Consider the following 16,536-nt stretch of genomic DNA (forward strand, 5'->3'; position numbering starts at 1 on the left):
GTGATAAACTGTGGAATAACGAATGTCCACCTATGTTCCAGGTTCCTGTTGTTCTGGTTACCAACTGGCGTTTAGACCAGCGCCTAAATATAGAATGTAGAGCATTCAGGCCATGTTACCAGAACTCGTTCTTTAAGTGTCTATTATCACTTTTACTGGACACCAGCAGCCAATCAGAACTAAGCATTCACCCACATAAAAATATTTGTTTTCTAATTTTGTTGTTATTTTAATAAACTTCGTTTTTATTATAATCCATTTACTCATCCCAGAATTGAGCAATCTGCACCAGGAATTGTGGGCAGATCTAATTAAAGCAACCCCCAACTGAGGATTAGATATCTTGCCCAGGGCAATTTAGCACAGGTCTCAACCAATATCCAGTTTTTTTCAGAGATCTGAAGCTGCAGCTGTTTCTCCACTCTAAACTTTGGCGTTCAGCTTTACAATGATGGAAGTTTTTGCAAAAATGAAAAATCTGAAAACTATTGAAAGAAATAAAGAAGCAACAATCTGTCTTTATTATTGACAATGACAGTAAATTAACAATTTGAGCCCAATTTTACTTTAGATTAATCATATTGCTTTTAAACAGTGTATTTAGTTTGGTTGGTATCATCAGTAGAAGCAGCTTGTGCCGCACACAGCAATTTTTAGATCCATGCATGAATGCAGCTCTTCAATCAGTGGCTTTGGACCACAAAACACACAGACAAACATGTTGGAGCAGGCAGGTATAGTTAGCCCCGACTGCCGTTCCAGGCGGATTTGGGATGTCTGCGGGTGAAAAATGGTCAAACCTGGACGGGTTTACACAGGTGGCCAGCACAAAATTTCAATGTCATAGATCACTTGGTAAACCCGTAGAGAGAAAATGTTCATAGATATTTTTTTCTATGGCCAACAGGTCGTAGTGAAAACTTGTACAACACTTAAGGGTAAGTAAGATGAAGCCGCATCTCTTTGTGATCCTGCAAGCGCCCGGACAACCCAAAAACCCACAGCACCCGTACAGGTCACCTACCCTATATGGTCGCATGTGACTAAGCTATTACTTTCTGGCAATGACCACAATCCTCCTAAATGACAAATCCGTTCTTTTGCTGGTTCGTGTGGAGCCATCTGACCTGCTGGTGGAAAAGGCTCTAAAGCAGAATCATCTCTGCTGCAGAAACTTACCCTTCGGTTGTCTGCTGGGCTGTGGTAGAACTGGGAAATAACTTGCTTGCTGCCATCCTTTTTCTTGTCCTTTGATAGCTGAAACTTGTCTGAGATGAGGGTGAAGGTACCGCCGTAGTCATAGGACACATACACCTTCAGATGAGAAAAGAGGAACTCTTTCAACGCCCACAGCATGAAAGCTCACATTTGGATTATAGCTCAACATTTTTAGGTGGGAATAAACTTTTAAAGCAAATTTGGGGTTGTATTAAACCCATTATTGAGAGAGTTCTTTGAAGCAATTTCCAGATTTAAACCATGTTTATGGTCAGCTACATGATTGGGGGTATCACCGGGCCCGTACAGCCAGCATAGGGCAAAAGGGGTCGGAGTTACAGGCACTAGACAGGATAAGAAAGAACATTTATTAAGAGGACAAGAAGAGTGGCAACGGTGGAGAGAAAAAGTCCAGCAGATGTAGACTGAAGCAGAATCAGTCCAATCGTAGAGAATAATGAAAGGAACTCGGTGAAAAACATGGTTTTTCATCAAGTCCATCGACCCATTAGGTGGAAGAAGCTAGTTTCCCTTTTCACTTAATCCTTTTTGTCTTATATCGAATTCAACAATAGTGTGGCAAAAAAAAGTTCTTTCCCGTTGAAATATATTTACAATCAGACATTTTTAATCCAGTTTACAGCTTAATTTTTATCACTCCTTGTTTCAAAAAGATATAAAAGTTCAGAGATATTTTAGGTTTTGGGTTAGTGCTAGGGTTTTGTAATCAAATGTAGTTCATACACAGTTTTTTGAGTAAATATTCTTGGTAATAATCTGAGAAAAACAGACTCCTGCATTATGCTGTTAGCAGAAAAACAGTATTTTTCTAGATGGAAGAAGAACACCAGCTCAGATGGAACAGGTCTCGCTTTCATACAGGCGTTTGGTTTTTGCTTCAGACCGTCCGTCACCATTCAGACTTTTTCCGTACTAAAATAAACGTTGTAGAAGTACTTACAGCACTGGTCTTGGGTCCACTGGCTGCTGCACTGTCCCGAGCCAACGCCACAATAACGTTGCTCTTCTCCCCGGCCCAGTGCACAACCATCTGGTTGTGAGAATCGTTCAGACTGACCTGCACATAGAAAGTCAACAGGGACGTTAGAAGAGCAATGAAAAGAACCTAAGACCTCCATCCAAGATCTCCTGCTGCTTCCTTCATTTGGAGCTGCACACCAAACATGGCGCCTCTGAAACCTGTAAAGCTGGATAGCTCTGAGATTGGTCGTCATTTTCGTTAGTTAATGTTAGGGTTGGGGTTGTGAGGGGCTAGCAGGAGAGCACATACATAGAGAGCCCTCAAAGATGTGTAGGGGAAGGGGGGCGGGTTGCTCTGCACCAACAACCCTGCCCAAACTGGTTAATTTCTAATGAACTCCTGCTGCTATGCAGAAACTTTGTCCAAAAAAAACACTACTTTTAATTTTTATTTTGGCTAAAAGCAGCATAATCCTAATTAAAAGATAACAATAGATCAAACGATTGGGTTAGGATTTTCAGGGCCGTACTTATAAAGCTTTGTGGCCAAGACATTCTGCTCGTTCAAATAAATAGAATGGCAGAAAATAGACTTTTGAAACTCGTGCAAAATAAAAATATCAAAATTCTTCATTTTCATTAATTTGTGTCAATTTTCGTTTTAATATGTGCATATTATTATTTTACAGCTGCATCTTCTACCAGTCTGTGGTCGCCAGCGCTCTAACGTACGCTGTGGTGTGCTGGGGGGGGAGCACCTCAAAGACAGACTTCTCCAGGCTGGAGAAGCTGATCAGGCGGGCTGGTTCTGTGGTTGGCACAAGGCTGGACCCTCTGGCTACTGTGGCAGAGAGAAGGACACTCAAAAAACTAACGTGTATCCTGGACAATACCACCCACCCTCTGCACACGACCATCAGTAGCCAGAGAAGCACCTTCAGCAAGAGGCTGCTCCTCCCAAGGTGCAGGACTAATAGACTGAGGAACTCCTTTGTCCCCGGGCCATCAAACTCTTCAACCACCACTTAGGAGGGGGTTGTGGGACAGAAAGGAAAGGGCCTTGATTGACTTTCTTAAATGCTGTTTTGCAGAAATGTAAACTGTCTTTACTGTTTTTACTTTTCTGATTATGTCTAATAGTGCTGTATGCGATGGAGATGTCAATTTCCATGCGGGAACCTCCCAAATGGATAAATAAAGTTGTCTATCTATCTATCTATCTATCTATCTATCTATTTATCTATCTATCCAAGTGTATTGTAATACAACTGCAAAAATGCTTGACTTCAGAATTAGTCAGTAAGGTTGTGTCAGTGCAGTGTTACATAAAAAATGAATCAAACCTCCTCCCAGTGCCCTCAAAAACAAAAATAAGCCGTGTAGCTGCACATTGTTCTGCTGAGGGAGAGGCTGAACACCAGAGCTGAAATGTCAGACTGATAACTGGTTTTCGCACATCTCAGTTTTTAGGCCTTGGCTCCACATTAAGGCTGTTGTTAAGCTGGTTCCCCGCCCTCCTCCTCCTCCTCCTCTTCCTCCTCCTCCTCCTCAGTGTGTCCCTCTGGACCGCCTTACGTCTCCGTCTCTCAGGCCAAAAAACCTCGCAGCAGTAAATTTCCGCATTTCAGGCTCCGTTGGTCGCAAAGCAAGTGCATTGATAGGCTGCATACAGCTCTGAAGAGCGGCGGGCGACACTCCACAAAGTCACGGTGAAACCAACAACCTTCAACAGACTGCAGCAATACAGAACTAGAATATCTTTAAGAGTGATAAGCACTATGGTTAAGGGACAGGCCGGCTACAGCGTTCTAAATTCGCAGCACAGAGAACTTCCGAAATATTCACTCTTGTTGTTAGAGTTTTGGTTCATCGGTTTGTTACAGAGTGGCAACATTTGTTCTCCTCCCCTGGAGGAGCAGTAAGCTGCAAACACTGGAACCGATGATGGCCTTGGTCCCATGCACCTGTACGGGGGTTGACCCGTATGGGTGCCACAGGTGGGCCGCCAGTTTTATGCTCCCCTATAGGAGCACATGGAACCTCAAAATGCAACAGACGGATGCCTTGCAAGATAAAAACCATGAGCTTCTACAAATGTGCTGTAACACAGACCTGACAGAAGATCCTCACCTCCACAGATAGAACCTCCAACAAAGAAAAGGTTTAGATAATGATTTACTACAGAGTGAAAGTATTTTGGAAATGAGCACCAATAGAAATTGATCCAGGGTTTGCTGATCATCACTGCAGTTTACATGCAGAGCAGCAACACCAGGAGCGGCTTGGACTGCCCGAAGAGCCCATCAGCTTATTCATGCGGGCACCGTTCAGCTGCTCACACTTTGCACGTCAGCATTTTAATTATTTACCTCGGCTTTTTATTGCTTTCACTACACAGGTAACCGACGGTTTGAAATGTTTTAAAGGAGCATCAAGATTTTCTGTTCGTATGTTTTAGAGACGGTTTGCGAGGGAGGTTCATTTAGCTACCAAAAGTTTGGATTCCACCATAAAAAAAAAACTCCAGTCATCTTTAATCTATTGTCCAAGCATTTCCGGTGTTTTTTTAATTATGATGATGCCGTTTTTAGCCCAAAAAAAAGTGTTGTTTTCTAAGACATAGTTTCTGCAGAGCGGCAGCAGCTCATTAAATATTTACCTCCGAGTTGTGGGCGGGGCTGTTGGTACGGTGCATGGACTGTAAAAAAAAAACCGGACACATCGAGATGCGAGGTCACCTATAGAAAATGCATTACCTCCAGCTCTGGCGAAATGAGGAAAAATCCCTCACCATTGCTTCCTGATAACCATCTACTGCTATAGATATGATGACTCATAGCGACTCTGACCAATCACTGCCGACTGGTTTCAACATGGCGGCGCCTGTAGCTTATTCCTATTTAGGAACACGAGATGGGAGGGGTTGAGCTGTCCAATGTTTTTACAGTCAATGGTGCGAAGCAACCCCACCCCCGTTTTTCATGACCCATAACTGAGAGCTCTCTGTTTACATGCTCACCATTTTCATTGGAGTGGGTCTTTAAACATGTTTTTTACTTTGTAAAATCCAATAAGAGTACATTTCAACAGAATGTTTTGTGAAGCAGATTGTTCAGACAGCTGGGCTCTTGGAATGTTACACGTTGGGTTAAAAGTCGAGAGCAGAGAGCCAGACTCTGAGATGAATCATTATGAACATTTATGAAGAGGTTCCTCAATTCTGACCTTTTTGGGGGGGGTTTCAGACGGACATTTCAGAAACTTAACAAGAAAACCAGTTCAGAAGAAAAAATAAGGTCAAAACCACAAAGGGAAATCAAAATCTCTTTTGCCTCGGCTGGTTGCATCAAAATATTGAATAGATTTGGTTTCAATTCCAGTTTTTTTATTTAAAACAAGTTTTACTAACAAAATGCGACTTTCACACAACTGGTGACATGAACGTTGAATATTAAATCATTATTTCTTTAAAATGAAAAATTAACAGAATTTATTTTTCCCTGAAAAATGTATTAAGACCCAGCCCAATGATAAAAGTGTTTTTGGTGTTTTTAACATGTTCTTGTGGCATTTCTCTCACGATGGAGGACAAATATAAAGAAAATTAAGCTTCAAATTGCATGAATCTTAATTAAAAGACCACTAGGAACATTCATTAAATTAAAATATGGTCACAGTGGTACTTTAAGTAAAGATTGCTTTGATATTGTTGAATCTCTGAGCTCTGACTGTAGTCCCTGGTCTCTATCTGTGCTGCTGGTTGTGGAGCTCTCTTCTTTCAGTCTTTAGTTGAAGTTTTCCAGGAACTGAGAGCAAATCTGGACCAAAAGGTAAACTTCCTGTCACTCAGAGGCAGGGGAACAGGTTGTGTTCTTCCTATAGGAAGATCCTGAAGGTCCCTTTATTATGTAATTATCTGATGATGTCAACAATGTGTCGATGTCACGGTGGATCATCCTCACGGGAGAGGTTTGTTTTTGAACACGAAACTCTTCTAGCCTTCTCATAATGTGAGACCTGCACTGAGAAGTGAGACCTCTGACGACAGATAACAGGACATTCAGGTCAAAAGACTACATGAGGAAGTGACAGCCTTCAACCATAATGGCTGATAAAACCTGTTGATGGGTCAAAACCCTGCAGGAGATCCTAACCTGCCCCTGAAGACTTCTATCCCCCCATCACCTTTCATCCTAAAAGCTTCTTCTTCTAAGTAAGTGATAACCAAAAGCTACTATGAAGATTCAGTTTCCACCTCTGACCATGTTGCAAATATACAAACGGAGCTCCAGTCCGTTGGTTTTAACAGTTTTGCTCTGATGCAGTGACGTTTCCTATGAGCTGATGATGAGGATGATGTTCAGAGCCTTCACATGTGGAGTTCTCTTCTTCACCAGGTAATCTCCTTTTATTTTCCTCTCTGGTTAATACTGATGATCAAACTGGCATTTAGGTCTCGTTCTGGACCTTCAGATGTTCAGGCTCGTGAGTTGACGTGCACTAGCAGAGCTTCAACACTCTTCCCTCTGAAGGAATTCACAGAGAATTTAAGGAGATATGGAGAGTTCGTCTTCTTGTGTGACATTTGAGGACATTTCCTTGGTTCCTCTGCCGATCCCTGTCCTCCTGTGTGACGTCGGCTGCAGCTCGGATCTCTGTGGAAGATAATTCGGAGCAGCTGCCCCCTCATCCAGGATCATAAGCCAGGCTCCTTTCATGCATCTTCTAGATGCATCCAAACCGCAGTCTTCCACCTTCTCAACCCCAGAGAGCACGCCATCATTCCGGAATATGGAGGGTCTGGCTTTGGGCATATATATGTATTTTTTTTCATGGATCTGCAGATGAGCGTGGAGCTCCTCTGCAGATATCTCTTGGTGGCCCCAACACCAGCAGCAGGTGGGCCGCGGAAGCGCTCAACAAGCGCCGCGGCGCGTCCGTGGCTCCAGCCTCCTCAGTTATGAGAAGAACCGCAGAAACGCGCAGCAGTAAACACGTGAATGCGCAAAACGAGGCTTTCAACGCACGAGCCCGTCTGCAGCCGCATTAGTGCGCGAGCGCAGCCTACCTGGCCGTACACCTTCGGCATGGCCGACACTCCGCTGCTCCGGCGGCTTCGACGCGCCGTGTAGCCGCCCTCCGCGACGACACCATGCGCGGCCACAGGCAGCGCGGCGCCTCCTCCGCCTCCGCCTGCCGGGTCCCGGTTCGCATCCACCGTGAAGACGCCGCGGTTCTCCCAGTGAGCACGGAGGGTCACGCAGTTCACCGCGCTGGCAGCGATGAGCAGCGCGTGAAGCGCGAGCAGCATCCTTTCTTCTCGTCCCTTCGCCATGTTTGTGTACGTTTATCTCCTGGAGGAGGTCACAGCAGCGGGGAGGGGAGGGAGTGACGTGCTGCGTTCACAGGCCGCGTGCAGGTCCAGAACAGAGCGCGCGCGGACAGAAGAGCTGCTGCCACCACCAGCCTGATGATCCTGGAGGAACAGAATCACTTCACATCAGTGTGAACCGAAATACGCCTTCATCTTTACATTAGATATACACACGTCATGGCAGATAGATGGAGCTTTCATAAAACATTCAGAGTTCATTGTCTGGGTTCCAAGGGTGGGTTCTCATGACACATTGACATATGGTTCTATCATGTCTAAGAAAGAAAAGATCCCACAATAAACAAACAAGACTATCACTCTGCATCCACTGAGACCAAATCTATGGATTCATGGAGATTACATTTAAAAAAAATTGTCTCAAGGTTATAATTTGTTGCTACAAATTAGTATTTTGTGTGCACAAATTTGCATTTTATATACACAAATTTGCATTTTCTGCAAACAAACTTGCATTTTACATATTCATAGTTTTAAACAAATAATAAATAGTGTTTTCACTGAAATTCAGTGTCAGGTGTCTTCCCTGGGTATTATTTACCTCGCTGGCTAATCCACTTTGCAGCAGCAAAGAAGCACTACTCTGCAGCTAAGTCCACCTTCTCGGCGGCTTTAGGTGGTCCACTTATCCGATCTTCACTCACAGTGTGGTTCTAATCTTCTTCCTGTAAATCCTTTAATGTCATCTATCCTCATCCAAGCAAGCAGTTCCAAGGAACGTTCAGTTCCTCATGTGATTATAAATTTTGGACTTTTCCTGTTAATGTTGCCACTGAACATTAACAAAATTAGGAGTTTTTTACCAAAATGGCATCAATGTTAATAGCTTTTCCGATGACTGTGAATGTAAGCCTTTATTGTGTACATTTTGTTGGTTATTAATTTAGATGCACCAATTGGGGATCGTAGACACCACAGTGGATACTCACGTTTTGTTTTGTTTTTAAATAAAGTGATTGGTTTCATTTTTAGTAATTATTTTAAATATTGTTCTTGGAAATCTTGGAGGTCTGAAGTACAAGAATTTAACTCACCTCTGAAGTCACACAAGGCTCTTTTACCCCTCCATTGTTGGAGGGCTGAGCGGAAAATAAAGCTAAACATTTTTTTTAATAATGAGAATTACTAAACACTGTTTTAATTTTAGTACACTTTATAAATGTATCCAAGAATAGTAGGGTAAACCATGCTAATTTTTTAAACTGGTTCCAGAGGCTTCATGTACTCCACCATTCCAGAATGCCCACATTTTAAACACAGAGCAAAATGTTCGTAGAACTGTGCAAGCTCTGCTTATTATTAGAAAAGGTTTGAAGCACATAATCTTATGTTGTATAGAAAAAAGTTTACTTTCTGTCAAGAGAGGAAGTGCTAAGTCAAACTCTATGTAGCCTACCTTTATATATTTTTAACTAAATTTTGAACCATTGAAGTTTTTTTGTTATTTAGGTTCATTGTAGTGGTAAATAGGAGAATAGATGACAGGTTTCCAAAGCAGACAAAATGGCATTTTGATTTGTGTCGTTATGTTGCAGTCTTTTAACCCTTGTGCTATCTTAGATGACCCCACCCTACATTGACGTGTTCTCCCTACCATGACAAAGGTGGATAAAGGTGGAAAGATTTCATGTAATCCATGGACACCAGTGAAGATCACAAATCATTGAAGAAAAAAGGTTCAGATGACTGTCTAGTGGGTCTAGATGACCCAACTCCCAATGTTAAAGTGCCTAGGATAGCACAAGGGTTACAAGGAACCCCCATTGGTTTTTGTCAGAAATTTAGAAAATATATCATATAATATATAATATCGCCTCGGCTGGGGCCGATGGGGGTTGAGTCCTCCGTCTCCTGGGATGGGTGTGCTTGGTGGTTGGGCACACCAGTGCACCCCAATATTTCCATTGTTGCTCGCAGTAACTGGTGCCTTGTCCTCGGGCTCACCCTTCTCCCCTGTCTAGGGCATGTGCTGCCCTAGACACATGTCCGCTGCACATGTCCACCTCTGCTGATGGGCATTCTGCCTGGGTTTGTAGTGGATGGGCTGGTCGTGGTTGGTCCTGGCTTGCCTCTGGGGGTGGAGGCGGTTGGGGGGCCCTGTTATCTGGGCACCTGCGTGGGTCTCGTGTGGTCTGGGCTTGGGTCTGGGACTGGGGCGCCTTGGGGGTAGGGGCGGGTCCCTGTCCGGGCTGAGGCTCCTGCTCTGTATGCTCTCTGTTCCTCTTGCTTCTCAGCCAGGGGGCTGCCGGGTTCAGTTCTCCAGTTCCTTCACCATTGTAGGGGTCTATTGCACATTCCTGGGCCTTTGTCGGTTGGGGGGCTCTTTGGTGCCTGGATTGAGCTGCTGCGCTGTCTGCCACGGGCTCTGAGGTATTGGGGGGCCTTTGCTGGAGCATTCAATGTGAGCAAGGTAGACTCTGAGAAGCATGCATTCATTAAACTCAACTGCTTATTTGCTTTTGCATAATGTTTTTACACCCCTCTCCAATAATGTTGGATATGTACATATTGTGTGTACCTGTCTGTGTGACAGAGTTCATTTCAGTTGGTGCGCCCTGTGAGATAAGTTTTGCATAATTATTCTATGAATATTCTAAAAACCTGTAAATAGTTCATGTAAGTTTGTGTGTACACTAATAAAGTTCAGCTTCTTTTACATAGTGGTTTAAAATAACATACTCTAGGAAGTTATCACACAACCCCAATTTCAAAAGTAAAACATGTTAATCAGAAGAAGGACTCTGTGCATTCATTATTTGCTGGACAAGTTAGGGGAAAATAAAAAAAAGCTATCATTAGCATATATAGAGAGAAACTGAAAACATTTTTTCATCATATTTCAGTGTTTTGTTTAAATGTGAAACAAGTGTTTGTTTATTTATATACATTATAAGTTAGTAGTAGTTAGTATTATTTTATATATAATACTAACAACAGAATAAATATTGTTTTGTTTTGGTTTAAAGTATAATTTTTTTTATTATAAAGTTACATTAATTCCTTTTTGGGTTGGAATCTTCCAGGGAATTCAGAAACTTGTGTTCTTAGGAGCACAGTTTATTTTGCTCCGTTATTTCCCGGAGTCCCTGAACGCAGCACCGGACAGACGAGATTTCCAGCCCGCGCCACTGTGACGCCATTTATAGAGTATCAGGTTAGCCTTTGATTAACTTCTGTTTTCACCCTTTTTAGATATATATATAAAAAACGGTGGACTTTTTCCGGCTCTTCGACAACTCCCTGCACTGTTTTTCTGAATAAATGTTTCCTTTTTTTTCTTTTTTAAGAAAATACATCACCTCTGCAGCTTAGCTTTCGGTTAGCTACTTTCTCAAATGCGGCATGAACAGAAGTTTGTGTAGAAGAAGTTGAGAAAAAAACTTTTAGGATATCTAATCACGTAAGAGTGATTAACAATCATAATGGTAATTCTATTAACGTGTAACTACACTGTGATTATCTGCTCTGTGTGTCTCTAGGTAAAATCTACTTTAAAGTTGCATAGTAGAGTTCAAGCTTCTTACAGTTTTTCTGGAGTAGTTCTGATTGTTTATGTCCAAACATAAATGCTTTGTTCTGAGTTGATCAAGCGGTTTTGTGGTTTGGTGCTTCTTTACCACCCTTTTCGACACAAGCTGCTCTATCAGTCTGTGACGGAAACTTGTTACGATTTTTTTTAGCTACAGATACTGTTTCAACCCTTTAACACCAGAGCCTTAGCTCCATAGTTCCCGTTCTTTGAATTACCGTAACTCTTCAACCCTTCAGCCTAATTCCACCTGATTCTGACGCTGAGAAAAGCAGCAGTAGTAAAGTGTTTATGCAATCAACATAAATCAGCTGATTTATCACATTGTGTCAAAATGAGGTTAATTGGATAAATGGTCAAAGAGTTAGGGTAGTTCAAAGATGTTGTTCATTTTTTGGCATATCCCTTCAGGGGTTGCCACAGCTTTCACAGGTTCCCACAGGTGGTTTGCCATTCCTGGCACAACCCTTGTATTTTATCCTAGCTGGGACCCGGCACAGGGGGGCCCGACTCTGAGTCTCTAGCTCTCTCTGGCTCTGGAAGCCTTGTGACTACATAGGCAGTAAGGCGAAGGGGCTTGCCCAAGGACCCACACTGGTGAATTTGTTATCTCCAGTGTTAAAGGGTTAACACTTTAGACTGTTCATTCCACCTCATCCTACACAGCAAATGAAAGTCCAGCTTCATGGAATGATCTGATCTGATTTTGACTTTTTGAGGGCTGTGCAGAGTGCAATGGAGGACACGTCTACAGTAGCAGGAAAACTGGAGCCGCTAGTGTTAAACAAGTCAACAATGAACAACAACAAGGGACAAAAATGGACAGCATCCCAAGAAGTAAGAAGACACACTGGATGTTGCTTTAAAATGAATTATTTTTAATTTGTTTGGGGTTTTTTCCCCATAAAATATGAAAGGATCAATGGGAATAGGGAACACAAATATTCAAATATGTTGCTTCCTGTTCAGAAGAAGCTAGAAATACTCAGAAAAATAATTTCTATGCAAATGTTGAAAAACATTTTTACATCTGTTGGTTGTTTTCTCCCAGTCTCAGCAGATGGAATGTACACTTTCATATCAAGACAAGTTTCAGCCAAAGAAGAGGAAACCCTCTTCTGAAGCATCTGCTCATGATTTGACAAACTCATTTGAAACCACAGCTGCAGGTAAAACAGGCTTACAGCAGTTTGAGATTACCTTCAAAATATGTCATAAAAGTCCATTTTAATCCACATCTTAACCCTTTAACACCAGAGATGTCGCAAGACCTAGATAACCCATGACCTGTGACCTACCGGAACTTGTTTACGCAGTCAATGTCGATCAGCGGATTCTGACGTGGAGAAAAGCAGCTTTGCATATGTGCTTTGCATCCTTGTGAAACACATTACACAACTATAAATTCTTTCTCCGAGACAGAATCAGATGATTTACGTTGATTGCAAAAACAATTCACTTCAGTAAAGGGTTTCATATCAGTGCAAAGCTGCGTCAGAGTCCGGTGGAATTGCATTAATTGCTTAAACGGTTGAAGAGAGACGGCAGTCCAAAGAATGTAAATACCAGAGCTAAAGATCTGGTGATAAAGGGTTAAAGGCCTAAAAAACAAAAGTTAGGTGCTAATGTTTCTATTATATTGAGTTGTTATTATTGAACAGGAGTGTCAAGGTTAAGTAGAAAGACCTTAAATAAGTATTTGAACACCCTGTGATTTTGCAAGTTTCCCCCCTAGATATCATGGAGTGATCTGACATTTTCATCTTTGGTGCATGTCCACTCTGAGAAACATAATGTAAACATATCTGGAAATCACATTTCATACTTTTTAAAATAATTTATTTGTACGCTACTGTTGTAAAGAAGTATTTGACCACCTGAGAAAATCAATGTTAATATTTGGTACAGTGGCCTTTGTTTGCTATTACACAGATCAAATGTTTCCTGTAGCATCAGCCAGGTTAGGACACACTGCAGGAGGGATTTTGGCCCACTCCTCCACATAGATCTTCTCTAGATCAGCCAGGGTTCTGTGCTGAAACACTGAGCTTGAGTTCCCTCTTAAGATTTTAATTTGGGTTGTGGTCTCACCACTCCAGGACCTTAATGTGCTTCTTACGAAGCCACTCCTTGGTAATGCTGGCTATGTGCTTTGGGTCGTCATGTTGAAAGACACAGCCACAACCACTCTTCAATGCTCTAACTGAGGGATGGAGGTTGTACCCCAAAATCTCACAATGCGTTGCCCCACTCATTCTCTCCTTTAAACAGTGCAGCCATCCTGTCCCATGTGCAGAAAACACCCCCATAGCATGATGCTACCATGCTTGGGATGGTACTCATCATTCTTCTTCCTCCAAGCACAGGGAGTCGAATTAAGACCAAAGTCCCATTTTGGTCTCACCCGACCACATGACTTTCTCCCATGACTCCTCTGGATTATCCAAATATTCATTGGCAAACTTCAGACGGGCCTGGACATGCGCTGGTTTAAGCAGGGGAACCTTCTTAGCCAATACATTATTCCAAACCACGACGTCTTAGTGTATTACCAACAGTAACCTTGGAAATGGTTGTCCCAGCTCTTTTAAGGTAATTGACCAGCTCCACCCGTGTAGTTCTGGGCTGGGTCCTCACCTTTTTTAGGATCATTGGAACCCCACAAGGTGAGATCTTGCATCAAGCCCAAGTTTGACGGAGATAGACAGTTGTGTTCAGTTTCTTCCATTTTCTAATAATTGCTTCAACAGTGGATCTTTTTTCGCCAAGCTGATTGAAGATTGCCCCGTATGCCTTATCAAGCCTTGTGGAGGTCTACAATTTTGTCCCTGGTGTCTTTGGGCAGCTCTTTGGTCTTGGCCATGTTAATAGTTAGGGTCATACTGATTGTATGGGGTGGACAGGTGCTTTTAGCTTAAGATAAGAAGTGGAGTGGAGGTGGACTATTTAAAGGTGGACGAATAGGTCTTTGATGGTCAGAATTCTAGCTAAGTGACAGATGGTCAAATACTTTTTTGCAGCAATAGCGTACAAATAAATTACTTTGATGCAATGTGATTTCCAGGTTTTTTTTAGATATCACAGTTGACATGCACCTTGGCTGAAATTTGTTTGACCCCTCTATGATGTCTAAGTGGGAGAACTTGCAGAATCACAGGATGGTCAAATACTTATTTGCCTCACTGCAAGTCTGCTGTGATGTGAAACACAACATGAGTGAACACAAAATCTGATGTCGTGAAAAAGCATCAATCCACACAAGTAATCTGAAGGTTCTCGTCTCTGTCTGACATTTCCCGTTGGTCTGCTTCTCCAGGGGCGAGTAGAGATATCAGCATGCTGCTTACAAAGTTTGCCCAAGTGTTGAGGTAAAAAGACAATATTCCATGTATGTCAATGAAGGTTCTCTATTCTCCAGGAAATGTTGTCTTTAAGTTGAGTCATGGTATCTGGTCTTAGAGTCAAAGTCTAGATACCATGACTCAACTTCAAGACAGTGTTCCAGGTAAACATTTCAAATCAGGACAATTATAGGAGCGTAATAATTTTCCATATAATTTAAAATCTTATGTCATCTTTCTTAACTCTTGTGCTATCTTACATGACCCCACCCTTACATTGACGTGTCCTCCCTACCATGACAAAGGTGGAAAGATTTCATGTAATCCATGGACACCAGTGAAGATCACAAATCTTCTTCCTCTTTCGGCTTCTCCCATCAGGGGTGGCCACAGCGAACAAGTCGCATGGTAAACTTGGCAATGTTTTACGCCGGATGCCCTTCCTGACGCAACCCTCTCAAACCGGGCTTGGAACTGGCACAGAGGCAGAGAAGGGAACAGGGAGCAGCCTGGAGTCGAACCCTGGTTTCACGGACGGAAGGCGCCGCAAACCAGCACGTGCTAAACTGGCTCCATGGACACCAGTGAAGATCACAAATCATTGAAGAAAAAAGGTTTAGAGCACTGTCTAGTGGGTCTAGATGACCCAACTCCCAATGTTAAAGTGCCTAGGATAGCACAAGAGTTAAAGAAGGAAACAGGAGGTATTTTACCTTTATACTAAAAAAAAGTGACGTTGTTTGGTTTGGTTTTACGGTTTGCTGGCATCAAAGCTCCTCTACAATCTAACCAGAGATTAGAGGAGGGAGTGGGTTAGGTTTTCATTAACACTCAGGGGTTACTGGATGTCTAACTCATACTTGGCAGTTTAGGATGGCGGTATAGATGTTTCTGCTGCGGACTAACTAACCAAAACCTCAAAGAAAAAGGCCTGAAGTGACAGCATCGTGTATTCCTCACAGCTGTAATTGTAGTGCCTATGATCTCACCTAAAGATCTATGATGTCTTTGTGGAATTTAACCCTTGTGCTATCCTAGGCACTTTAACATTGGGAGTTGGGTCATCTAGACCCACTAGACAGTGCACTGAACCTTTTTTCTTCAATGATTTGTGATCTTCACTGGTGTCCATAGATCACATGAAATCTTTCCACCTTTAGCCACTTTTGTCATGGTAGGGAGAACACGTCAATGTAAGGGTGGGGTCATCTAAGATAGCACAAGGGTTACACCTTCGGTCACATTCTCTTCCAATCTGAATGCTGCTAACCTGATTAGTGAAAAACTTCTCTGGTTTTTCTGCAGGGAGAGAGCTGCAGCAGACACCTCCAAGATGAAGGAGCTGGAGATCCTTCTGACTGAAGCCAGGAACCTGGAGTCCTACCTGAAGGAGAAGAAAAGCCACCTGAAGCAAACTCTGGCTCAGATTTCTGACAAACTTCAGGGTTGAATCTTTAAGATGTTGTTTTAATGCTTCATGAAGCAAATGACCTATTTCTCTTACTTTCTTGGCGTCCCAGTTTAGGTTAAAATTCTTTCCACTCAGGTTTTCACGTTTTCTCCTTCATTTCACACTAAGCTTAAATGCTTATAAAGCTGTTAAAAAAATGTTGGATTCTTTTTTGACAGAATAAAAAGGAGTGTTCTAATAAAAAAAGTTCTAAAAAATTCTCCTTGCATGTCGTCTGTGCTCCACCTACATCTTTAGCATCTGCAGATAGGTCATTAAAATCATTACGACAATTTTTTTATTGTCATCACTTTTATTTAGCAGACACAAAACAAATTAAACAAATTAAAAACAGTGAGTTTTTAGATTGGTTGAGTCATTCAGAAACTTCATTCTTGTGTCACTCGCTCCTTACATCGGTTTCTGTTTTCTTGGATGATTATTCATATTTCCTTCTTTAACTCCTTAACAAAAATAATCCTGCAACAAACATCCAAATTAAAGCAACTAATCAACTACTTCAACAAGATTGAGTTGAAATCATTTAAAAACCAGCTCCAATGAAAATTGTGTTTTTAAAATGAAAATACATACACAAAGAAAATTAATTCCAAAATTGCATTTC

At 42.1% G+C, this 16,536-nt stretch overlaps 2 protein-coding genes across 2 annotated transcripts in view; one reads left to right on the forward strand and one right to left on the reverse strand.

Annotated features, from left to right (window-relative positions):
• Positions 1-7,978, reverse strand: part of sorl1 (sortilin related receptor 1) — a 54,114-nt gene extending 46,136 nt beyond the window's left edge. Inside the window, exons 1-3 of the mRNA XM_023961483.1 lie at positions 7,268-7,978; positions 2,180-2,296; positions 1,180-1,314 (exon numbers count right to left, since the gene is read on the reverse strand). Coding sequence (XP_023817251.1) covers positions 1,180-1,314; positions 2,180-2,296; positions 7,268-7,534 — 519 coding nt within the window. The 5' untranslated portion in view covers positions 7,535-7,978. The remainder of the gene's footprint in view (positions 1-1,179; positions 1,315-2,179; positions 2,297-7,267) is intronic.
• A 2,636-nt stretch (positions 7,979-10,614) lies between these two features.
• LOC101167311 lies at positions 10,615-16,133 on the forward strand. Its single transcript, XM_004075735.4, has 5 exons — positions 10,615-10,745; positions 11,850-11,957; positions 12,172-12,289; positions 14,437-14,488; positions 15,767-16,133. Exons 2-5 carry the CDS (start codon positions 11,856-11,858, stop codon positions 15,909-15,911), a joined length of 417 nt encoding a protein of 138 aa, XP_004075783.1. The 5' UTR covers positions 10,615-10,745; positions 11,850-11,855; the 3' UTR covers positions 15,912-16,133.
• The last annotated feature ends 403 nt before the right edge of the window (positions 16,134-16,536 follow it).

This window comes from Oryzias latipes, chromosome 13, assembly GCF_002234675.1.
Source record: "Oryzias latipes chromosome 13, ASM223467v1".
NCBI classification, from domain to species: Eukaryota; Metazoa; Chordata; class Actinopteri; order Beloniformes; family Adrianichthyidae; genus Oryzias; species Oryzias latipes.